The 25,884-nt window shown below is 51.7% G+C and overlaps 1 protein-coding gene across 2 annotated transcripts in view; it reads right to left on the bottom strand.

Moving 5' to 3' along the window:
- The window catches only part of SMG6 (SMG6 nonsense mediated mRNA decay factor), a 105,778-nt gene that overhangs the window by 76,091 nt on the left and 3,803 nt on the right, over positions 1 to 25,884 (bottom strand). For both annotated transcript variants that reach the window (XM_084219136.1, XM_084219137.1), the window contains exons 3-10: positions 24,970 to 25,162; positions 24,148 to 24,258; positions 23,361 to 23,467; positions 22,649 to 22,727; positions 21,862 to 21,972; positions 21,057 to 21,269; positions 6,399 to 6,460; positions 2,664 to 2,809 (exon numbers count right to left, since the gene is read on the bottom strand). In XM_084219136.1, coding sequence (XP_084075262.1) covers positions 2,664 to 2,809; positions 6,399 to 6,460; positions 21,057 to 21,269; positions 21,862 to 21,972; positions 22,649 to 22,727; positions 23,361 to 23,467; positions 24,148 to 24,258; positions 24,970 to 25,162 — 1,022 coding nt within the window. The remainder of the gene's footprint in view (positions 1 to 2,663; positions 2,810 to 6,398; positions 6,461 to 21,056; positions 21,270 to 21,861; positions 21,973 to 22,648; positions 22,728 to 23,360; positions 23,468 to 24,147; positions 24,259 to 24,969; positions 25,163 to 25,884) is intronic.

Below are 25,884 nucleotides of genomic sequence, written 5' to 3'. Positions count from 1 at the left end.
TCTGGCACAGACCAAGCACAATCCAAAAACGGGAGAAACTGAGGCTGAGATGGGGCAGGATTGTGTTTGGTGCAAGCCTGAGGAAGAGGGAGGACAGTTGCTTAACACAGCATTTAATTTTAAGTTCCCTTTTTCTTAATACCTGACTCTTAGAAGTTCTTATTCAGGGGTTAAGAATTTCATATAATTCCCCACATCATGACTGTTATGCCGGTGACACCACAGCATGACTGCCAGCACCACTGGATCTCAGCACCAGGGATTTGTTACACACCAGACATGGAGCAACAAGCACATTTACAAGTTTCTCAGGAGTAGCTGGGCCTCCAGAGACCTGGAAATACAGAGCAGGGAAAGGAGGGAGCTGCTATCCCTGAAGAGAACACCCCCGGACAGCAGGGAAGAGAGGCTCAGACCTCCCTCCCAGCCCCAAACCCACGGATCTCCTCCTGCTACTGCAAACTGAGTGTGATGGGAAGGACACAGACACGCTCTGCTCCCAGATTTGCAGGAGGATTTCAGTAGGAGGAGATCTCCGGAGGCTGTTTGGTCCAACTGCAAAGTTACATCCAAGCCCTGCGGAGTGGACACAGCCAAGCTCTGACTCCAGCCGGCTCCCCAGCAACGTTTCCTGGCAATTTGGGATGCAGGCAGGGTGGGACTGCTCCCTGCGTCCTGCCAGCCTCCCACAGGCCCACAGGGGCGGCTCAGCCCCCTGGCTCCCTGCTGCCCCTGCTGCTGCAGCACAGGGAGGTGACTCATGTGCTGGGAAATGGAAAGCCGGCAGCACCTTCCCGACAGCGTTCCTGCCGCGCTCCGCCAGGCCTCTGCCCACAGCAGCCTGGGGAGAGAGCCAGCGCCCTCGCTCCACGCAGGGGACTCCGTAATCCTTCCAACATTCCTGCCTTCCTTCGAAACTCCAGACCCTTCGCTGTTCTGCTTTTGATTTCCATCTGCACCCAGCTCTTCCCAGGATGGCAGCGTCGGCAGCGAGCCCGACCTGTGCTGTGCCAGCACTCGGCGCACGAGCGCTCCGAGACCACCGGGGCGTTTGTGCTGACAGCAGGGTTTGCTTTGCCAACACCACTCTCAGCGATATTTCAGGGTCACCAGAGCAAAGAGCCCTCAGGGAAATCCCTGAGGGGCCCTTGGCATCAGATGGCAGCCGCGGTGCCATCCGACCTGCAGGCATTCCAGGAGCTGCCACCTGCTCCGCACGCAGCCCGCGGGCCCCGGCAGGAACAGGTTTGCTTTCTCCAGAGATCCAAAAGCTGGGAGCAGCTGGCAGCTACCCACACAGGAGGCAGAAAACTCTGAGAATACTTATTTTTCATGAGATAAAAAGCACTCCCTCCATCACTCACACACATCCACAACTCGGCTGTGGAGGGACGAGCTCAGCCCAGTGGTTTGAGAGCTGGGATTGCTTCCAGCTCTGCCACAGGGGCTTGCCATCCATCCCAGACAAATCTCATCCTCTCCTTCCCACTCGCCCCTGTCTGTGGCACAGACACCACTATTAATTCACCTACCAGGGGTATTATTAATATTATGAATACAATAATTACTGTCACGCAGAGGCATTTGCTTATAATCACAAAGTACTTTGCAGCTCAAAGATAAACACGCCATCATTGGCTGGCATCTGGCAGGCAGGAGGGCATGGCTGCCTTGCCAGTGGGATTGACAGCTCCCCCCAGGAGAGGAGAGTGCCTTCAAGGCAGGCACAGCCACAGCAGCCACTTCCCAGCCCTCCAGCTGGTGCTGGTTTGCTCCATCAGCTGATCTTGGCCACTGACCACCAGCCTGAGCAGTGGCCAACTGGCTCACGAGGGAGGGATCTTCCAGCAGCAGCTCTCTGGGGCTCAGCCTGATCACCCACATGCTGGCCTTAGCTGAAATCCATCAGCTGGAGGCCTTCATATTTGGGATCTAAATCCCAAGGCATCAGGTTGTGAAATGCTGCTTCCTCCCACCCAGGGAGAGCAGCCCCACCCCTGCTCCCAAACTCACAGCTCAGGCAGACCTGGGTACCTGCTGCTGAGTGTGTGTTGGAGGGGACACAGGGAAAAGTACAATCCCTGGAAGCATCACTTTAAACTCAGTGAAGAGGCTCTGGTTGGTGGCACCTCTGTTGCCCAGCACAATAAACTTGTCAATGGTAGAGACCATCCAGGCTGCTGGGTGGATGGAGGAAGTGAGAGCAGGAGAGTAATTAACACTAGATCCGTGTTGTTCTCTGAATTACCACGGGGCACAGGCTCCAGCCCGGTGTGTTTCAGAGAGTGGCATCACATCCCCACCCACCTGCATGCACCCACCTGGGCAGCCACAGCCAACAGCTGAGGCTCTGAGACTGTCCCAGCCCTCCTGGTGCCAGCACAGGCACTGAGCAGGGCCCAGCTTAAACACTGGGAAGGCAGAGCCATAAAGCAGCAGCATTTTCCTTCTGTGCTGATGACTCAGGCTCCAGGGGGATGCGATGCCTCCTCACTCCTCAGACACCTCAGCCAGCTCCAAAGGCCCAGCCAAGGTCCCTTTGTGTTGACACCCACAGGCATCCAAGCACCACTCCCACCTCCCCATCTGGTGTGTCCCCCACCCTTCTCCACGTGGGGAATGGCTGATCCCCATCCAGTTTCCCCTCCAGCAGCACGTGGTACCTTTGGGCTGGGAGTTGTACACTGCAAACATGTTGATGGCCACGAGCTGGAGCATGCGGGTGCTTCCGATGGGAGGGGGGCTGTGCTGCAGCAGCACCTGGAACTCCCTCAGGACCTCCTCGGCCACCGCAGGGAAAGTCTCCATCCTGCAGACAGAGAGAGAGGCTGTCGAGATCAGGCTGTGCCCCAAGATGAGGGCTGGGAGGTGGGCACGGCTCAGCCCGTGTCACATCTCCTGGGGAAGGGGGAATCCCTGGGGTGCTGTCTCCCAGCCAGGAGCTGTGGGGAATGAAGGTGCAGGCTGCTTCCTTAGAGAGGGCAGTGAGGGATTGCTCTGTGACCGACAGGCAGCATTCTTCTGGCAGGAAAACACGGCCTTTATGAGTCATTTCTGACCAACCATTTTTTTTCTACTGACTTCTACCAATCTGGGAGAGGTGCCAAGGGGCCAGCAGCTCACTTGGACCAGGAGCAGCCCATGGGACTCCCAAAGCTGCAGCAAAATGCACACACTGGTGCCACATTGCGGATGTGGCAATTCCAGTGCATTGAATGCCGGCCAGAGCATGCTTCCTCCAGAACTCCTCACTGCAGCATCGGATCCCATGGCACCGAGCCCTGTCTCCCCCAGGCTACACACTCCCCAGCGCTGTGATTGAGCCCCTAAACTTCATCACTTCGAGCCCCACAGGACAGGGACTCTCTGACTGGTGGAGCTGCTGACAGTGTCAAAGCTGGAGCGGGTCCCCGCAGCCGCAGCGCCGCTGTCGCGCGTCAGGACACAGCAGCCCGCGGCTGCGGGGCCACGCCTGGGGATGGGGTGAGCTTTCAACACCACTCACAAGCGCCCACGGAAATCTGACACCTTTATCCTGCTCTTCATCGCTGAGGGAATCAGCTGAGGTCACTTATCAAAGCTGCTGGATCCTCAGCAAGCTCCCAGAAATTATTGCAGAGAGCACGGTCAAACCCCAGAAATGACTGAGGTGTGGCTGCCCACAACAGTCCTCACCTGGTATCCCATGAAGACAATTTTACAACCAAGAAGCTGCCCCAAACCTTGGGAACTACTGAGGGGGGAGGTCCTCCTGTCCCACTGGCTCTTCTGCAGAGTTTGCTGTACTGATTGTTGTTCCTACACTAGAAAAAGCCACAGCCAGACCGAGCAGACTGAATATCTTCCAGAAAGTGCCCACACCAGTTATCAGTGCCCACGGGGAATGAGGGAGCCAAAACCCACAGAGGGTGAGGCATCTGGAGCTGGGGCAGGCGACCTCAGGGGCCTCCATTGCAATTTCCTCTATCTTACCCCCAGGAGATTCAGATCTTGTGATACCACCACGGGTTGGATTAATGAGCCACTTCTGGTAACCCACATGGGCAATTCTGCTGGGCTTCCCCAACAGACTTCAGGAGAGTGACAGTTTTATTTTTAAAGACAGAAATGGCTTTCTTCTTAGCCATATTTCATGGGTGTTTTTCATCACCTGGGTCTTCCTACCAGCAGGGTACCCTCTCCCTGGGCATTGTTTGCTGGAGCAGTTCAAAGCTCTGTTACCTTCCCAAAAACACGGGCTGGAACAAACAGTCTCCTTGTACTTTGTAGCTGTGCAGAATGGAGCAGCTCTGTCAGTACAAATGCACTGCTTTCCCTGCAAAAGGCAACTTCCCTGGATTTGGGGCACAGCCAGAGAATTAGAGCAAACTGATTGCTTCTAAAGACTTCCTAATTTTGAGAAATCTCAGACCACATCCAGTGTATTCAGCAACATCCTCCTAGGGCAGACAGCACTCTGGGGATGGAGGAGCCCTTTGCAGGATGGGTTGTTACTGAGGAGATGAAGATTATTGCCAAGGAATAACAACAAGAAGGAGTGAGGGCTTCCTTAGCTCCACCACCTGTGCTTTGATACCACAGCACATCTGGAACAGCATGCAGTAACCCCACTGAGCTCAGAACCAGCAGGTCAGGAGCCGAGCAGAAGCTTTTAATAAATTGCTTACCTGTGGTTTTAGGAGCAAGAGTCCAATTAGTACAACATCATCTTTTCCATATTTTTTCCAGATAAATCACCAGAGATCCTGCCCAAAAAGGACTTGGCTATTCCTCACCTTTTACCTATTTTAAGCACGGAAGCTGTTGAGCAGGGCTGGACGATTTTCTCTTCCTGTGTCATGGTATTACTTTCTAGTTCCCTTCTAAGTACTTCAGGGCATATTGTACCATTAAACATACTTGGGTTTTCTAAATGACTGTCCTGGGAAGCAACTGCCTGAAACGCTGCATCTTAATTTCACAAAAGCCTCAGGAGCCAAATGTGCAACTGATCTCTGCTACATCCCCATTAATCCCCTGCTGGCATCCGTTCAAGCGGAGCTCGACCGCGAGCGCGGCCCCGCAGCGCCGGGGACCAGCAGCTCCCCGGATGCTCTGCCCTCCAGCACAGACCCTGCACTTCCCGAACCTTCCCTGGGCTCTGGCAGCTCTCCTCCTCTTTTCCTGCAGGCAGGACACCCAGCTGTGCCTCCTCGCTGCAGGCCAGCCTGGTGGCCCATGAGGGGATAATCAGCGCCTTGTGAATCAGGGAGAGATCAGCAGCGACCCTCAGACACCGGGATCTCCAGCAAAGCACCAGCTCCTGTTTCCCTGGTTTTTGTGAAGGGTCCAAAGTGCCCCCCCTGAGTGGTCACCCCTGTAAGCACTGGGGACAGCAAGTGCTGAGGTGCTGCTGTGTGGCAGGATCTGAGCTGTTCCCAGCAGGGACAAGCTGTCACTTTGCACCCACACAGCCTGGAAAAGGTTGCACCCTCTCAGCCCTGTGACCTGCAGCCAGCAGTGTCAGAGGAGAATGAAGGAGCCAAGAGAGCTCAGGAGACTCTGGTTGCTTCCGAGCTCCTGGCAGGCTCAAGCAGAGACCACCACTGCCAGAGACCCACATGGGGTCTCTCCTCAGCAGCTGCTCCCACACAGTGAGGGCCAGTCCAGACCTGGAGCAGAGACAGCTCCATGGGAAGCCCATCAGCTGCAAGGCTGAGCTCTGCCCTCAGGGTCACAAGGTTGTCCCCTGGGCTGGGATCTCAGCCCAGGCTGGGATCAGGCTTGCTTTGCTTCAAGGGGAGCTGTTCAATTACTTGAAACCCATTTCTGACAGCCACTGCCAAGGGCACTCTGTACAAACCAGTTCCCACAGCCGGGGCAGCTCTCAGCTATGGGGCTTTCACTGAAATGGCAGCGAGGAGATGAAGGGCAAGGCTTGTTTGGCCATGCTCTGGATGGCAGCTTTCAGCCAGCACATGGATCTGCCTCCATGGCTTTGTGATCCTCACAGGCAACAGCCACTGAGAGCCCCAGGAGCCACCTTTGCACTGGGCGGGGGCAATGGAAGAGAGGGGGTTAAACCCAGAAATTCAAGTGAAGGAAGCACAGTTAGGTGATGGGAGAGAGAGAAAACAGCCTCTAACCCCTCCTGTGTGTGTGAACCATCTGAGCTCAGCTTCTGCCAGAGGGTCCTGGGGCATGGGCAGGAATGGGCTTTGAGGTGGGGGAAAGGAAAAGCCCAAGCTCCAGCCAGTGTGGGTTGGAGGGCGGGTAAGGAGAATAAGAACCAGGAGGCCAGGCCTGCAAGAATTCACACCCTGTGCCCTCAGCTCCAAACACAGCTTAGTTGCTAACAATATTAAATTCCAAAAAGACTTGTAATGTAGGAAAATAAAATAAACATCCTGCACACTTACCCAATCCTGGTAAACAGCTTCCCATGGGCATGGAGAAAACTGAGGATGAACCTTTTGTTCAGCTGCATGGGAAAAAAAAAAAAAGAAAAAAAAAAAGAGAGAGAGGAGAAAACAATTAAACTCTCTCCTATTTCCTGTGAATTAAGAATGTCCCCAGTGACAGAAGAACCTGGCCTGGATGCTGGGGGTGGCACTGGAGATGGGAACCAAATGGACATGCCCAAACTCTTACAAACATCATGCACAGAGGCAGAGGCAAGTGCCAAACAGCTGGAGCTGGGAGCGAAGCCGGGAGAGGCGGTGGAGACACAGCACCCTCTGCCGGGTCCTGTGATCCTGCACAGGGCTGCTGCGCCGCGGGAGCCCCGGCCCCACACCCTGGGCACCCCAGCAACCCAAAGCTGGTACCTGCACCCCAGGCACTGACAGGCAAAGCTCTCCTCCCCTCTGTCTCATCAATTCAAAACTTAGCACAGCCCAAAGTGGTTCTGGAAAAGGAGTCTCCAAAAGCAGCATTCCCACTGATGGAAAAACACAAGCCCACAAGCACCAGCAGCAGCCTGTTCCGTGCTCCTGACCGTGTCAGAGGCAGAGCAGCAGCTGGACAAGGCAGAGGGAGCAGGATGCCCTCCCCAGCACTTTTCTGCAGAGCAGCCAGCATGGAAAGCTCAGCAGCAGCATTCACACTTGTTTGTGCCCTGCCAGGAGCAGCTTCCAGAAGCCAGGGAGGATTGGGGTGATGCTGCACCCCCTCATTTATCTGGTGCTAGACAGAGTGCTCAGATGTGCCAGCAGAGCCTCTGAGACCCTGCATTTTCAACATGCAGTTCAGCTACTGAACTGCCCAGAGAAGCTGTGGATGCCCCCATTCCTGGAAGTGTTCAAGGCCAGGTTGGATGGGGCTCTGAGCAATCTGCTCTAGTGCAAGCTGTCCCTGCCCGTGGCAGGGGGGCTGGAACTAGATGGTCTTTAAGGTGCCTTCCTAAACCATTCCATGATTCTGTGGACACGAAGCTGGATGTAGCACACAGTGTGATTGCAGCTTCCTGCCCTGCTTTGGTCCCCTGACTCCAAAACCTGACTTGAATAATTACTTACTCTGCTCCAGGCCACCTCTGCTCGCTCAGCACAGCTCTGGGCTTTCCCAGTCCCTATCTGCACGGCTCTGAGGATGGCTGTGGGTGGGTAAGCCCTCCCTCAGCCTGGCCCTGGGGGTGGCTGTGTCACAGCAGGAGTGGACTGGCCTCACTTTTACCTTCCCCAGAGCAGGAGGTTTTCCTCTCTCGCCTGTGCCTGCACAGCCTCAGCGTGCTGAGAAAAGCCAGGCCCCGAGTGCTGCGAGGGAGACGCTGACCAGGAGCGACCCAGAGCACCAGCACGCTGCTCCAACCCACCCAGGGCTTTTACAGCTTCAACTCCCCCACTTCCACTCACAGGGGGAGGATAAGATCACCTGGCAGGGCCGTGGCAGTGCCCAGCCAAGAGCTGGGCACACGCCAGAGGACGCAGGGCAGGCACTGACCAGAGCCTCCTGAGCTGTCTGCCAGGCCAGGCTGCAGGGGACAGTTGTCACTGGCATCCCAGCTCTGGTGCCACCTCCCAGCCCCATTTGCTGAGCCCCTGGGCTCGAGCCATGACTGATGCCAGCTGCTCTGCACCTCCAGTGAGGTGTAATTAACCCGGCTGCGTTCCCAGAGGATCCATGCAGGAGAATGATGCCCTGCTGCAGAGCTGCTCCTGGGCCATGTGCGAGTTTAGACATAAAACCTGTCTCATAAAACAAGCCAGACCAATTAAACTGGCCCCTGCAGCAAGGGGTTCTTGCTTACTCACTATTTTACTGCTGCCCTAAAGAGCCCTTTCCACTAGAACTCAACTTGATTTGCCACCATTTTATTAACTCTGCAGATGGAACCCAGAAGAGACTGGGGAATACTGGGACAGCACAGCAAAGCTCTTATTCATTCTGGCAGTGAAGTCTGGATATAGCTGATTCTTCACCTTAGGACACTATGGTAATTGAGAGCTTGAAGCCTTTAACAGGTCTTTTTTTTTTTCTTCTGCAAGAGCTTGCAGAGGCAAAAAAGCTGTTTTGTGACCAGCACTGGCTGAAATCACAGACCCTGACACAGACACAGCCTAAGGAATCTAAGGAATCACAGCCCCCAGGTCAGTGCAAGAGTCTTGGAGGGGTGGTGGGGAATGCTCTGCCCCACAGCAAGACCCTGTGAAAGAGCTGGAAGAGGGGGACCATGCTCTACATCCTTTGAGGGGAAATATGGAAAAGAGAAGGAGCTCGTGGCCTGACCCATCTCTACTGGATATCAATGCTCATGGGCAGGCTGCAAGTGGGGGAAAAAAGAAATTGAGGCAGAAATTTTCCTCCAAGGCCCACATTCACCCACGGCCCCATGAGTGCTCTGCAATCCCCACACTTTACTGGCAGCGGGGGAAAACCAGAATTCCCCACCTTGAATGGAAAGTGACACCCAGCAGGGACATGCCCAGAGTGTGTCCACAGACACCCAGCTCCAGGAGGGCTTGTCAGGACATTGCCTTCACCCCCATTTTCTCAGAGCAAGTTTCACACTCAGCCTTTTCATTCACAATCCCAAGGACTAACCAGTCACACTCCCCAGCAACCAGCACAGAACTGGGACAGAGATATGCTCTTACTTATAATTGTTTTTAGGAAATGTGATACCTGCCTCTAGGAATGAAGCATGTTTCATGCCTCTTGCCAGCTTAAATCACAACCCCAGCAAGCCCAGGCAGAGCCCTGTGTGCCCCAGCACTGTGGCATCTCAAGCAGGCACCTCACACTTTTTTTCACCACTTTTTCTCTCACAGCCTCGAGGTTTTGACGAGCTCATCACTCAACTTTGGACCTTTCATCTTCGGGTTCATGCAAAGGCCATGGGGCTGCTTTGACTGGGCTTTTCTCTGGATGACTGTTTCTCTACTGACTCACCTGTCCCTCAGCCTCTGGGAGCCCTCCCAGCTCCTCCCATCACACTCAGCTTCTCACGGGGAGAGGGAAACAGCGATCTCCGTGAGCGGCAGCCTGGCACACAGGAGGAAGTTCTGTCACCTGCTGCTCTGCACTCACATGGTGGAGAGGAACACTTCCCAGAAGCACTGTCAGCACGCTCGCTACCCTGACAGTGCTGCCATGAGACCCACAACAACTTCTTCTCGCTGACTGTGCAGCCCAAAAGCAGCTCCCTCCAAAGATTTCCCAAAAATGGTCCTCATGCTGATCTCAGGATGCCAGACCAGGACACCCAGCACACTGACACTGCTGCCCTTCGTGGGCAATGCTGCTCCTTGGGTCAGGAAACCAAATTTGGCTCGTCCCAGTTGCCCACTTGGGAAAAGCCCATCAAGAAAAGCTTATACAACACCAAAACTATGTCAAAAGCTGGATTTTGGCCCTTCCAGCTGAAAAGAGGGCATCTCCGATATGGAAGTTATGAGCATATAGTGAAGGCATTAGTTACAAAAACAAACCAGCTGTCAAGAAGAAGAAGGGGTCCCTGCACACAGTAGTGCCTGAAGCTGAAAACAGCTGTTTCAGCTGTCATGAGTCAGCATGTGCAGACAGACTAAATCCACCTGGGAAGAGGCAACCTCACCAGAGGAAGCAGCCCAGCGCTGCTTGGGGAGCATTCACACACCTCACCGCCAACCCAACTGGATTTGTTGCCATGGAAGGAATCAACAGTGACTAACAACTTCTTGTGGAGCAGCTAAAAGAGCAGAGATAGCAATAGGGCTGAAGAGCCAGCTCAAATCTCCTCGAGGCCACGGGGAGCACGGCCTGACAGCAACACAGAACCGCTCGGGCGGCTTCGGGAAAGCTCTGCCTTGCCTCCAGCCAGCAGAGAAGAAAGCAACATTTCACCTCCAGATCCTGCACTGAAAATGGAGTCCCCCACCCAGCAGAGCAATGCTAGAAGTGCCACTGCAGGGCACAGGAGATGGAGTGCCACGATCAGGGCTGGAAGCGGCGCTGCTGCGCTGGAACCCGTTTGACTCCGGGCAAGGAGTGCACAGAGCCTTGGCACCTGAGCATCAGCCCCAGCTGGGAAGGAGGCACCAAATAAGGGAAAGATTCTGGAGAAGTGACTCCTGGGGAAAAAGCGTTTCAAGTTAAAAATTGTTACTTCAGGTTTGGAAGTAAATTCCAGGATCTGGTCTTTATCAAGCGAGGCAAACTTTCTTCAACATCAGCAAAGCATCTGTGGAGCAGAAAGCGGTGTCAGAGTCAAAATAGGCTGCAAGAGACAAGTCCATTAATCAAGAGACCAGATGCAAAACTGCCTGTAACAAATGTGCTGTCTCCACTGGAGTGGAAGGGCCTGGAGCACAGCAGGACGTTCTCCTGAGTCTAAGGGTCTCCTCAGTGACAAGGGGTTGGGATACAGACCACAGAGCCACACAGCTCTGCTCCAAAACACGTACCACGCTCATCCCAAATATTTTCAGGGTTTCTTGGGCAGTCAGGCTTTTCCAGGCACAGCTTCCTTGCTGAGAACTGTGTGAAATAACATCCAGGCACTCAAAACGTGCTGTATTCTCACTCCCAGCTCAAGGGTTAGATACATCACATTAAGATTATTCCTCTTTTTCCACAGGCAGCTCTCTCAGAGCACCCAGCCTAACACTGATACAGAGATGCCTGAAAAGCCCAGAATGCTGCAGTGGGCTCAACTGGCAGGATACCAGGAGGAATTTTTAGTGCTACAGGTGTAACCCCACCAAAGTGCTGGTGGAAAGGGTTTTGTGCAAATGGCTACCTACATAAAGGTGATGAGACAAAAGGGCTGTTAAAATTGTGTGGCGTTTTTGCAGTGTTTACAAGGTACCCACAGAGCTGTGGGCAAATTCCAGCTGGGCTAATTACCATAATCACTTCTCTTCATATGCCACCTGCAACCACAAATGGATACAGGGCCTGCCTTGGCTGCCTCATGCCACGTGTTTGGTGCAGGTTTCTGCTTAGCAGAGCAATGTCCTGTCCTCAAACAGATTCATTTCTGCAGCAGTAAAAGCAATTCCAGTGAAAATCCTGCTACTTAACATCAGACACCACACAAATGTAAAATCCAATTTGCTGTGACACAGAAGAGAGAGGGAACCCTGATGCATCATGGCCTTGAGGCATACAAACAATTAATTTACAGGTAAAGAGACACTGAGACTCTCCTGCAGCTCCCTGGTCTTTTGCAGTGATCTCATGGCTATAAGAGTTAGCAGCCATCAACCCAGCAAGAGAAAAAGGAATTTAAGAAGCTTCCTGGCAAAAGTAGTGAGCTTTTGAGTTCTTCCTTCATCCCAGCAGGGAGCAGGTGAAAGGAAAAATGTTAAGGAAGAAAATCATCTGCTTTAGTAACTTAAATATCAAGCTATGGCAACTTCACTGGCTCCAGAACAAGTATCTGACTTCTAAATAAATTCAGCATAATTTAGTAATGAATTTACTAGCAGAACTTTCAACTCAACGAAAGCAGGTCAAATAGAATATTTATATGTGTGTTACTTCCTTTTCAACCAAGCTTGTATCTAAATTTGGTTTCCATGAATTAGTAATATGCAACATTCTTGAAAAAATATTATCATTAAATGAATAAACTGATTCAATAACCTCTTAAAGAGAGGACTTCAGGGACCCTCACTGAACTGGAGGGAAAGAGGATGGTAGAGACTCACTAGCAACATTTTTAACCAACAAAAGGAAATTCTGCTGTCAAACTGCCCGTTTGGAGCAGTAAGTAACGATGGCTACAGAACATGCACGCAGGGTTTATTAAAACAGCTTCAAAATCTGGGGGTTTCCAGCATCAAATGTCATGTTATTCATCTGGCACCACATGGAAAATGAAGTCTCCAGGAGATCGTGCCCAAGGCAGCTTCTCCACAAAGCCTTCAGGGACCACAATGGCTGAATTCCCAAGGCAATGTCCAGCAAAAAGGATTAAACACATCCCTTGGATGTGCAAGCAGAGCAGGGACTGGACAGCACATTCACATCTAAATACAGCTCTGTGGGGAATGGCACTGAAATACTGCATCCAGCTCTAGTGCCCTTATTTTTAAAAGGATGCTGAAAAATTGGTAAGGATCCAAAAAAACAGCCATAAAAGTGATTCAAAGGCTAGAACTGATGCCTTGCAGTGAAAAATTTCAACAGCACAATCTGTTCAGTGTTATCAAAATAAGACTGGGAGGAGATTGGATTGCTGGGTGTAAAGTGCCTCCGTGCTACTTAAGGGTTCTTTACACTTGCAGAAGAGCAAAGCATGGGAACAAACTGGGAACATTCACTCTGTAAGTAAGGTAAAAGCATCTCAAAACCAGTGCAATTATCACTGGAACGAGCTCCCCAGGAAAAGGGTGGATTCTCAAGGCTGGATGTCTTTCTGGAAGTACTGCTTTAGCCAAACACAAGTTATTTGGCTTCATATAGGGGTAGCAGGGTGAAATTTAAGGACCTGTGATATACAGGAGATCAGACTAGATGATCTAATGGTCCCTGCTGACCATAAACTCTCTGAATCTATGCAAACACGCCAGAGAGCCCTCAGCTGAGATATCAAGTTCACTTTTGACACAAAACTTTTCACAAATTGGCTCTGGTGCTGCAGGTCGTTTAGGATATAAGCTCAGCTCTTCAAGGCTGCATCTGGTTAAGCACTGAAAGCCCAGGCAGAGCTTTCTGTGTCCAGCAGGTAAGGGGGAGGCCACATGTGCACTAAAGCAGCCCCAACCAAAAGCAGCTTATACTCAAACACTCACTGTTTGCCAGGAATAAACAGCATTCACCTTTCTGTGACAGAAAACTGACACTGAGAAATGTGTGATGAATTCTGGTCATAAAAGATCAGCTTCTAAGGCAGCTCAGGGTGCTGTCAGCCTTCTTTACTACTCCAGAGCAGATTATTCGTGGGGTTAAAGCACAAAGGAGGGAGATTATGTGAGAAATTAAGGGTGAAGACTGAAGAGATGGAACCCTGAAAGGCTTAGCATGGAGTTGGGCCAAGAGAGGAGACATTTGGCCACCAGGCTGAGCAGAGACAGAGCCTTCCAGAAGGATGACAGCATTATCTCATCCAGCCTTCACATCCCCACTCTTCCAGCCACGATCCCCACCCAGGACAACAGGAGCTGCTCCCAGCCAGGCTGCTCCCACAGCTAGGTGTCCAGCCTGCTGCATCTCCCTCTCCACTTGGAATTATGCAGCAGTGAAATCTGCTGGGGAGGAAGAGGAGAGCCAAGGACAGAGGAAATGACAGAGTCCAGCAGGTTCCACTCCCTGATCCTCCGGAAGGAAGTTTCTTTCCTAGTACCCACCTCCACAGTGGATAGGAGCCTGTCTGGAAATGGCTCATTCAACACTGAAGAGGAATAAACATTCCCCATGGCAGAATTAAGAGGTTTAGCTGTGGGATACAAGGTGCCAATCTCAAAAAGTCTACAACAGACAGCAGGAAATGTTGGCCTGGGCCAACTTCAGACAAAGATCAAGGTTAGACTAACAACAAAAAAAATCTCCAGAGACATGTGTGTCTACAGCCTTCACCCTGCTCTGGAAAATCTCCCAATCCTGCTATTAAGATATTTTAGTTCCTTTACCAGTACTGCCAATTCTGGCAGCATTCTCATCTCAAGTGCAAAGTCTCCCTCCCAACACCGCTGTGCAGCACCAGGATCATCAAACCCCGTGCTCTGAGCAAGGCCTCGTGTGCAGCAGCAGGAGGGGGTTTGGTTACACACAAATCCCTGCCTGATCAGCACCAGCAGGAGAGGAAATGAGGAAAGAGTGACTGACAGGGAAAGGCGGTTTCTGGATGATTGTATTTGGTTTTGGGGTATGAGAAGCTTGTTGGAACACGGAGTCTCTCTCCCCTCACCGCAGCCTCTTTGAGCACAGGGATAGAGCAGAGCCCCTCACAAAGCACAAGTCATTGATGTCCTTGTAGTGCTCCCACCTCTGATCCACCACACACATTAGCACCAGATGCCTGCTGCCAGAAGGAGAACATGCCAGGGTCTCTCTCCCATTCAGGCAACATTAGTCCCTGCCTCGTTCTTCACAGCTAAATAAAACCACCAACTAAAAAGAAGAAGAGCAGGGGAAATTATCAACACCAACTTCTGGAAACTGTTACAAATAGCTCAGTCTTCACTTTCTGGGTAGTGACAAAAGGTCAAGTAGTGCTGGAAAGGATCATTTGGGTTCTACATGACATGAGTGCACAGGCTGGATTGGGCTCTCTGGTGGAGCAGCACTGACCATCCACAGGACATCACAAACCCAGGCAACGTGGAAGCAGTGTCTTCTGGCTGGATTGCTAACACAGGAATTGCAGCTGAGAAGGTTTTTATCAGCAATTTGAAGTGAAAACACAATTTATTACAAAAACGAAGTGCAAGCAGGGATGGTGCACAACTGGCAAGCAAAAAAAGAGCCAGGGCTGAACAGCATGGCTGAGTGTCACGTCTCAGACCCAGAGAGACCAGGAGTGTGGTTTTGGTGTTTAACCAGTTTCAACTGCAGCCTGGCACTCTTTTACTTCCTCTGCACAGAACTCTTCTCACTGCTGAGGGAAAGAAAGCAACCTCATCACGCGAAACAAAACGGCTTGAGTAAAAATAAAGCCCCAAGGTGGTTTGGTGGCTGAGGTCATATCAGGAGGCAGAGGGGTTGCAGGCAGGGGAAAGCACTCAGAAATACTCATGCTGCCAACCAAGAAAGAGATTACAGAAAAGGAGGCAGGGCAGAGAATTAATGCAAGTCCAGCAGTAAAGAGGCTGACAAGCCTCTTTCACACGCCACCAGCTCCCCCGTGCTCAAAACAGTTTGTAAACTGTTTCCTAAACACAAAGGGGAAAAAAAACCCCAGACCTAGTCCTGACCTCCATGAATGAGTAACCAAACCCAACAGCTTCCTGCAAGCTTGTGGGGGTGAGGAAAATGAGGGCAAGACAGAGGGAACTCCACACTTCTCCCTCTCAAGTCTCGCTTTGGGCACAGAGATGAAGGATGCAACAGCTCTTGCTGTTCTCTCATGTGGGTGGTGGAGAAAGGGCAGAAATAAGGGAAGGCAGCCCTCAGCTGGCTGCTGGTGCCTGGCATTCCCACCCCAGAGAGCATCTCTGCTTCTTCTTGTGCTGCAGGGGAGGCTCAGCAGGGCTGGCAGCTCCGCAGAGGCGTGGATCAGAAGCAGGCTGGGGGGGAAGCACTGCCATCCTCTGAGAGCAAGGACAGCCCAGTACACAGCACACCTCACACAGGATCACTCACTTCAGTACTGGAGAGCACCTAACCATAGAGGGGACAAACTTCCTGACACAAGCCACCCTCCTGTGACAAGGTGCTGGCACTCTAAGAGCTTGTGTGTACCCCACTGGCTCCCCAGGGGACACTCCCTCCCTTTGGGGACACACCTACACCCCTGCTCTGGTGGGGCTCAGACGTTCAACTGCTGTGGAACAGCTCCAGCAGCAGCACACAGGGCATGTGCAGGCACTGCTGGGCTACTGGGTCCATTCCCTCCACTCTCTGCACCAGCATCTAATTTTGGGTTAAAAAACCTCTAAAAGCATGCAAGAGTCAGCACAGGACATCATGTGCTTTTTGGGGAGCCATGCCCCAGCAGTGGGGGGAAGGCAGCAAGTCTGTGTTTTCACCCTGCCCATCTAAACCACAGGCACAGCCCCAGCTGCCTGGGCTCATTTTCCAGATCACAAGATCCTAAGATGGAACATTCTGAGGGCTTTGCCCACCTGGCACCATGGAAGGATCAAATGAGAGAGCCCTGTAGGAGCCCTGCACTTCATCCAGCAAAGATTATTCACAGGATTCTGCAAAGAAAAGATCAATCTTTCACTGTCCTGAGTGAAACCACCCAACCATGCTGGCAGTGAGGAGAAATGCTCCCACCAGCCTGGCAGGGATGCACCAAAAATAATGAGTTCCCCAAGCAGCCCCTTCTCTGTGCATCTGTATGGAAGAACAACCATCATTACAGCAATACATCATTTCCACTTCTGCCTGTCACTTACCTCTAGCCATGTGTAATGGAACAGAGTAACAAGGTGAGGGGAAGAGCTGAGAGTGGAGGGGGAAGCTCTCAGAAACAGGGGTGTCTGTGGGGTGTATTTGCGTGAGCAAAGTTTGGCCATGCTCAGAGACACCCAGCTCACACCACAACAGCCTCTGAAGAAAGCAGACACTCCCAGGGAGCAGAGGCAGTGACATCCAGGCAGCCCCAGCTCTGAACTCGGGTCACTTCTGCCCCCGTGTGTGACAGAATGGCCAAGAAACCCCCACCACAGCTGCTCCCGGACTAAAAGGAGTTTTTATCCCTCCAGATGCAAAACCCAAGCTCCATCAAAAGAAAAACTGCATGGATTGAAACCAGGCAGGAGAAGGAGCCAGCCCAGTCACCCAAGTGGCTGCTGCCCAAGAGGAACAAGAGCACAGAGCAGGAACAACAAACATCACCAAGGAAAAAGGGATGTGAAACACGCAGGAGCTGACTGGGACAGGGACCCTTTTCACTAAGGACATGAGGTCTCTGTGGAGGAAGCAGCTTGGGCAGCCCCAGGCTCCTGCACATGCATTCCCAAAACTGCCTCATGGTGGTATTTACTGTTCACTCATGGAAACCCTGGTGCAGTGCTCCACACTCCCTGCTCCTGAGAAGAAAATCTGGGTAAAGAAATGGAAGTTAAAACCTGTTCTGAATTCCAATTTCACCCCAATTTCTCTGCCACTGTTGCAGGGGCACCCAGCACCAGGCAAATCCAAAACTTCTATCCCTGACCAGCGGGCTGAAGGAAAATGGGAATGCTCCTGCAGCTGATGCACAGGGCTGTGACAGCAGATCTTGACTCTGGCCTTTGCTTTCCCAAGAGCTTTTCTGGTGGCCCTACCAAACTTTTGATGGTTCTACAAGACTGACCTCTCACAAAGAGGCTAAGAGACTTAATTCTTTAATGATGATGAAGTATTCAGCCATCTGGAGAGAAGTATTATTCAATTACTGGCCTGCCAAGGGAAAACCTCTCTTCCCTAATCTTAGCTGCAGCAATCTTTATTAGTGCCTGCATGCTGTGTGTAACACAAGGAAGTGTCTACTGCAGAGCAGAGGCAGCAGGCAGCAGCAATTGTGAGAACCTTAACTCAGCATTTCCTGACAGGAGTGATTAAAATCTCAAACTCAGTGTAATATTAGCACTTTCTCAAGAGACTGACAGCCCGTTTGCCCTGTTTACTTTACCAATTCACAGCCTGCAGAGCAAACTGCTTACAGTACTATCAGATTTAAGATGAATACAGACCCATGGCAAATGAAACCAGTGGCACAGAAGAAATGGCAGAGGTTCAGCTCCTCAGCTCACCAACAACTGCTCACTTGCTCAGCCTCCTTTTTTAGCGTTTCTCATTGGAACTGCACACAAAGTGACCAGATATTGCCAGGGGAAGGGTCAGCCTGGGCCCTCCTGCCCCTGCACACCCAGAAACGTGCAACGTACAAGAGACCACAGAGAGCAGCTGTTCACAGAATGAAACCCCAAAAGGCTGAAAACAGCCAAAACCCTGAGCATAAACCAGCCAGGCTGCAACTCAAACACCTCCTCAGCTCACTCTGAAACTGTCCCTTGTGCTGTGTGCCAGCAGTGCCAAACCCAGTGACAGGGGAAGGGGCCAAACACAGATTTACACCCCTTGGTGCGCACAGGTGGTGTGTTCCTCCAGTTCTGCATCTTCCTAGAAAAGGGAATGGAGCAAACTGTGAAACAGGCAGCTCTGCCAAGCCTCTACCTAAAAGCACAGTGCAAGGCAAACTGCCAGCCCCACATGCTTCCCTCATCCCAGAAATGGCTGTGGTTTGAGAGCTGGCCTTTTCACCCTTGCCATCCCACATTACTAACTCCAGGCTGTGGGCTCCTGACCCTGAAATACAGCAATTTTGGGGTCTTGGTACAGAGCTGCATAAATAAGGGAGAATGGAGTGAGTCCTGAGCAGAGATGTGTAAGCATGTGCTGACAGGGACAGCACACACACCAGCAGGTCCTGGGAGAGCAAATCGTGCAGCACCTCCCTGCAAAGTGTGTCACCTCACAGGACTGGCACCTCACCATTTGCACAGCGAAGACAGTGACAACTGAGGACAGAAAACATTCCCAGTTGATTTCTTGCCACCTGTAGAACAGTCAGCATCCTCACAGTCAAACCACCTGTGGCTGGGTTTGAAACAGCAGCCTCTGGCTGAGGGGTGCAAGCAGCCTCTCTCCCACACCCTGCCCAGAATGCATCCAGAGCTGTTTTATCTCTACTTGCAGTGTTGTGCCTGCTGCTGGCATCTGAACTCACCCATTCTGCCTGGTAAAATTCCCTTCTCCGGCCCAGAAACTGAGAGTTTGAGGCATCTCTGAGGGGGTTTAGGAGGGGCTCTGAGGTGGTTTAGGACATTCCAGAGAGGAGTTAAGGATGTCTGAGAAAGTTAAGGACATCCCTGGGGGAGTTTAGGGGGTGTTAAAGTGATTTTGAGGGTGCAGAGGGGTCTCTGACAGGGTTAGGGGGGAATGTGAGGAGATTAAAGGGGTCTGCAAAAGGGTTTAGGACATCTCTGAGGGGGTTTAGGGCATTTCTGAGGGGGTTCAAAGGGTTTTGTGGGTCTGCATCAGCTGCCATAAGGCTGATGCCTCTGCTACCTGCAGAGCACAGCTATCAGGGCCAGCACAGAACACAGCCTGCCTCTGCATCTGCAAGGGCTGAAGCTGGCAAGGAAGGGACTGGGCAGGCAATGACACATTTAGCCTCATTTCCCCAAAATGACACACAAACGCTGGCACACGTCCCCTGGGAGCAGAGCTGTTCCCTTCCTGCCGGGGATGTGGGGCAGAGGTGCTGCCAGCACCAGGCTGCTCCTGCTCCTGTCCCCTTCCGAGGCCAAACACTGCCACACAGTGGCAACTCGGGGCTGCTCGGCTCCTCTCCAGCCGAGCAGCTCCAAAACACCCGGGGATGCTGCGAGGAGCAGGCTGACAGGGTACGGCTTCAATGAGGGAGGAGTCCAGAGCTTCCCCAAGAGCTGCTGTCTTCATCCAGCCCACGGCTTCACAGCTCGGGAGCTTTGGCAGCGACACAGAGTTAAGGTTTCCTTTCCACGTGGGTATTTTGGGTGATCTGGCCCCATAAGCAGCTGTGCCAACTCTAGTGCTGCCCCACAGTAGGCACAGGCAGCCTGAGAATAAATATCTTGGCTGCCAAAACCAACAGTGCCCAAACCCAGGCTCTCAGCTCCCTTTTGCCATTCTATTTCTGATGGTGTGGCTCCTCCGTGATCAGAAAGCTCCTACTTTTCAGGAGCCAATGTTTCAAACAGAAAGAAATCAAGACTAATGGTAAATATCAGACAGTGTGTACAGACAGTGCCAGCAAGCTGCACTTCAGAGAGCACAGACCCCACTGAACAGAGGAAGGTCCAGCACAAAGTGCTGCACTACAAACACATCCCTGCCTCCCACTTTGCCAGCTGCTACTCTGCCTCCTGTGACAGCACTGCAAAAGAGAAACCCCCACCAGTGCCCCAAAAACACTGACAGCATCTCATGCCAAGCAGCTTCATCTGTGATTGATGGAGAAGCTAAAGCTTGGCACATTCCTTTCAGTGATGCTGAGGAAGCAGAAGTCCCCAGAAGAAAAGCTGAGGAGAGGGAAAATAACCAAGGGCAGGAACATTTGAAAAATGCTGCAGCAATGTGCCAGAGCTTATCTTTCAAAATCCCAAGACTTCACCCCAGTTCCACCCAGCTGAAGTCACAAACTCGTTACAAAAGCACAAATCCAAGAAGCTTTGGGCCCCACAGTGTGCAGGGAAGGTTTTCCCAGTTCTCCTAAACACCCATCCTTAACGGCCATTTTAGGACAGGCAGCCCAGAGCTCCCTGGCAAGTTCTCTTGCAAGTCAAATGTGCCAGAGCAGTGCAAAGATTCCTGGAGGATGAGCTCCCAACCACCAGTGCCTTTGCCCTCATTCCTGGGCCTGACAAACAGAACTCACCCATGCTCCTCCTGCAAGGTACAGCTGGACAGGCTCACAGGAGACACCGCCACTTAATTATATTTTTAATTCTTGCAAAAGAAAGGTGCTGGTCTGGCCTCTCAGCAGTGCAAGTTATGCAAATGTAACACCTACACTGGAAATTGAAACCATGGTTTTCCCATTCTCAGTGATCATCTGGCAATGGGACAAGTGACACACTTCCAGAACAATCCTCAGAACTGCCAGGGTCACTGTTAACCCTGGTCTCCAGCACCTGACCTCATTTCCCAGCGGGAACCTCACCCAAGTTAGAGCCCTCAGAGCAGAAGCATTTCACAGCATCTTGTGTTTGTGCCTCTCTCCTGTTCCACATCAGCCACGCCAGCACACGCTGCCAAGAGAGGGATGGTAACAACATGCCTTAAACACGAGAGGCACGAGGTCACCAGCTCCTCAGCCTGACCCAGGCACAGCTCCCACAGGGAAAGCCAAAACACTGGAAAATTTAGCAACAGGAAAGCAAAACAGATCCAGTGTCATTCCACTGCATTCCAAAGACATGAGAGCGAAGCCAGCGGCCGCCTCCTGCAGTACTCACGTCGCTGGGGCTGAGGTTCCCAAGCCCATTGTCCTGCTCAGAATCCCGGCTGGACTCGTGGCCCTGGCAGGAGCGGGGGTGGGAGGGATGGATCCAGATCTCCAGCCTGGTGGCATCATCTCCCACTTGTCTCAGGGTGGATTTCTTGCCCTTGCCCCGGCGGTTGGGGCTCACATCCAGCACCTGATGTTTCCTCTGCTCCATCTGCTCGGACTGGGCACACAGGATACATTCAGATCACCCAGGGATCAAGGGTCAGGGGAAGTGTATCATTTCATATTCATGGAAAAATTAGCCCTTTCCCCTGCCTCACAACAACAGTAACCCATGGACACGTCCAGAATTTGGTTCTGACTCTGCAGGACAGTGCAGGTGAGCAGTTTTCAACTCCAGCTACCCCAGGACAAGAAAAGCTGTCCATGTGCTGTATTTGGGCAGCCCATGTGCTGTTTTTGGGGTGACTCCCTGGGGCACAAAGGCACTGCAGCCTCCCTTATCCATCCCCACAGGTGTGGGGCACCTATGGAATAAAGCAATGATTGCATGCCAAGGCCATGCTGCAAACCACAGCAACCAACAACCCTTGCTGAGCTCAGCTAAATCAGTTTGTGACCCAGAAACAAAAGATTCAGCTGCCCAAACCACCCCAAAACCATCATTCTGAAGGCTGCCTCTCTCATGAAATTTCTTAGAAGTAGGTCAGGAGTGTCTCCAAGTCCAAAAGCCACCACTCTCTCCATGCTCTGCAGCACAGACAGGTAGCACAGGCAGGTGCAGCACCCCACAGCCCAGCTCCAAGACTCACCTTGCGTTTTGTCTCCTCAAACAGACTCATCAGGCTCTCCTTGGCAGTGAGGATGGGGTTGCTGGCAGCCAGGCTGCGCATGTAGTAATACACAGCATCCAGCTTCCTCCTCTGCAAAAAACACAACAAAACAAAAACAAGTGGCTCAGAGCTGCCACTCCTCTGGGGCATTCAAAGCCCCAGTGTTCCCATGTGTTTCCCACAGACACAGTGAGAAAGGTCCTTCCCAGCCATGAAGGAAAGGTACTTCTGAACTGCTCTACTTTAAACCAGCATCTTCCAGTGCTGGAACTGGCAGATCCCTGCCAGCCTCTGTGCCCCAGCATGATGCTCCCATTATCTGCTGCCACATCTTCCCTGAAATCAGTTTTCCTGCATGGCTAGAGTAGCCAGCACAACTGAAACCCGGGGAAATCACGTGTAGATGTTGCTCAGACCAGTGCCCACAGGTTCAGTGATAAGATAGCAAACAGATGGCTCTGAGCACAAAAATCTCATGCAAAAAGTGGGCTGTGTTTTCATCTTAAAACAATTACACTCTCAACAGCCCACAAAACAGTCCCCAAAATCCCTGAGGGAGTAGCGTGTATCTGACAAGGCTGCTTGAAGCCACAGCAGCTGGAATCCACACAGCACATCCTGCCATCAGCCTTTTTTTTCTTTTAAGAAAAAACCCAAACCATCTGAGCACTGCCCTAAACAATGCATTTCTCCACCAGATGGAATCTCCCAGCCATCCCAGAGGCTCTCCCTGTGCCTGCACATCCTTGCCTGAGGAGCATCTTACCGTGTAGATGGCCAGAAGTGCCAGCTGGTTGTACGGGCGGCCGTTTTTGGGAGCAATTTGCTGAGCCTTCAGGTACCAGCTGGGGAAGGGAAAAAACAGAGAGAAAAGGTCACTGAAAGGACATCAGGCTGCCTTCCTTGTCCTCAAGGGTGCAGAACTCCCCTTGGAATTGCCATTTCTGCAGGGAACTGGCCCTTCCCACAAGTGCCCTCTGCCTGCAGGAGTGAGCACAGACAGTGAGCTGTGCCCAAACTAGGGAGGGGTGGGGCACTGGGCAAGAGAGGGCAGTTCCAGCTGCAGAAGGAAATTCTCCTGTCTAACCCCACAGATGGGCAGGGGGCAACAAGTGCTGCTAAGTTCTGATGGAGTGAGAGCATATGGATGCAAAAGCCACCAGAAAATACAAGAGCAAATCTGCCAGGTTCAGTGGTCTAAACCCTCCCTCTGTGCTGCAGGATCAGCACAGGACAATTTCCACCACCTCCACTTCTAGATGGAGGATGACTGGATCTGGCAGCTTGCTCTCTGGAACAGCAAAACCCAGCTACACCTTTCACCTTTACAGGAGCGCGATACAACAGAGGAGTGGAAAGACTTTTAAAGGGAAGAGAAAGCCTTCTTTGGCCAGAGGCAAATTCAGGGATGAAATTACATCCAGCCTGGTATCCAGAGGCAGAGCAGTGCTGGAAGGACACAGCAGCTGGGTCCCTACCTGCGGGCCTTCCCGTAGTTCGCCGTGTCGTTGGCCTGCTCCCTGTAGCGGCAAATGTCCCCCTGGCAGATCATGCACCTCTGGGCACTGATCAGGGCGTACTTCACCTGCAAAGGAGCAGCCATGGAGCACCTGGGACACAGCCCTGACTCACCTGCAGAGCCAGCGAGCCCACAGGGGCTGTACAGAGCCAACAGGAGGTCAGTGATGCATTGAAGGTCTCACAAAAGGGCAGCATGATGAAATGACAAGGTTCCATTGCACTGGTTCAGCATTTGTAGGGGCAAGCCAATCCCCTAAACACCTCCTCTCTGACACAATACCCCACCTCTCTACACAAGGGGGGTGTTCAGTCCACGACCAATTTGAGGACAGCTGTTGGATAAACACATCTCTGTGGGAATGGAGCTGAACTAAAATATTCTTTCCCAGCTGTCCCTGCACCTGCACTCACAGCTCAGGGCAACACGTCAGGGAGGCAGCACAACTGCCAGCTTTCCCTCATTATTCTGGATTCCACAGGCAGAAAAAAAAACATGTTCAATATCTCAGGAAAGGTCAGGGTGCCTTTGGACCCTTCTTTGCTTTATTAGCTCTGGTCACAGAGCTGGTACAAAACAAACTCTTTGCAAAGAAGCTAAGAAATGTTACTGCACCAGAGTGCAGAGTTGTCCAGCAGCTGAGAAAGCCTCCCTGCAAACAAACTGGCTCTGTTTGAGTGCCACTGAGTGCAGTACCTTGCACAGGATTACCAGGATGAGAAGTCTCCAGCAGGAAGCCAACCTACCATTTTCCTGAGAGGTTTACTGCGGATGGCCATCCCATCCATGTAGTCCTCCAGCTTGAACTGGTAGGAGACCTGCAGCTTCTGGAGGAGGCCATCAAAAAAAGAAGAGCCCTGCAAAACACACACACACACACTTGGATGTTATGATCTTTCTAATGACAAGCACAAAATCACCACACCAGCCCTGCCACGTGCAAGAAAGGAGCTCCATCTCCCTGAGGTTTGGGCTGTTCCTCTTCAGAACACAAGGAGGTTGTGGGATCTCAGCCTCAGAGGTTTTTAAGACTGAGCTACACAAAATCAGGACTGACTGGATTTAGTGTTTAACGAGTCTGCTTTGAGGAGGAGGGTGGACTAAAGGCCTCCAGCAGTTCTTTTTCTCACCCTAATTCTTTCAAACACATCTTCTCAGGTGTGTCAGCCTACCTGGTACAAAGACTAAACTGAGCTGCAGTTTTACACAATGACTTCCAAGCAAATTTGGTAAAGTTGCCACAAACATCTCCAGGAATGCTTCTGTTTAGCTTCACTTCAGGGCATTAATTTCATTTTAGCTTAAATCAATTTCAAATTAACACAAACACACCAAAACAAACTGGTTTAAATTGTAACAGAAATCTACCCCGACCTACCCCGACCTACACCTGCCCCTCTAAACCATAATGTGTCTGAGCATCCTCTTTGCATAAGGATGATAAAAGGCACATGGAGACAAGAATAAGATCAAGATGACCTGTTGCCCCATTACACCATCCCTTTCTAAAAACCAGTCAATCCCACCCAAAGGTTTAGTGGAATCTGGGGATGTCTCTCTCTTCTTACCTCATCTAGAAGCAGGAGCAGTTTGTTCCGAATTTCTTGGGCGTTTTCCCCCTGAGGGTCCTTGAGGAGCTGCCGGAATTTCTCAATCACCTGGTAAAAAGCATTTTTCCACAGCAACTGGTCCACGTTCTGGGTGTCAGAGAACTCAATATCCATGAGAATGCACCGTTCATAGAGCTGCAGCATCTCCACCCTGCAGCAAAACACGGTCAGGGAAGGGTCAACGCAACAGCAACTGCCCAGGAACACAGGGAACACGTGCTGAACCACCTGCTGCTCACATCCAGCTGCCAGCAGCACTCACTGCTTCCACACACAGCTCCCAGGGAGGTGGGAGCTGCTGCAACCTAACACCCCTCCTGCTCCAAGAGGGCAAATCCAAAAGGAGCATCTGCCTCGTACAGGTGACTCAGAATGGATCAAGGCTTGGCAAACAGCAAGGCACAAGTGTCTCCTGATCCGACACAGAGAACACACAGGCTGCTCTGAACACACACAAGGCTCTGCTCCTTCTGAGCACAAGGTCTGGGCCAGGAATCAGAACACAAAGAACCACAGGGCAACAGAGATCTTGCCATTAAAATGATCCCCACCCCTCTTCCATCCAACCAAAATACACAGCAGAGACACAGACTCTGCCTCCTCAGAAATGAACGAGTTGGGAACAATGGAAATAAAGCCTTGGAGTCCCAGAAATCACATTCCCCTTCTCAGCTGTCCACAGCCCTGCCTGGATGCTGGAGCAGAATTCCTCCCCCAAATTTAATAAAATAGTTTCAGGCTAGAAACAACACTGAAACATGTGGGGCAAGTTAATGGTAAAGGGGATATTCAGCTGCTCCTGCCTTATTCCTATAATCTTTCAAGTCCTACAGAAACAGTAGGAGAGTTTGGATGGTAAAGCCTGGAGTGAAG

The sequence above is a fragment of the Fringilla coelebs genome (assembly GCF_963513975.1).
Source record: "Fringilla coelebs genome assembly, chromosome: 20".
Classification (NCBI taxonomy): domain Eukaryota; kingdom Metazoa; phylum Chordata; class Aves; order Passeriformes; family Fringillidae; genus Fringilla; species Fringilla coelebs.
Note: the sequence above shows the minus strand (reverse complement) of the source record. Positions and strands in the feature narration are given on the sequence as shown.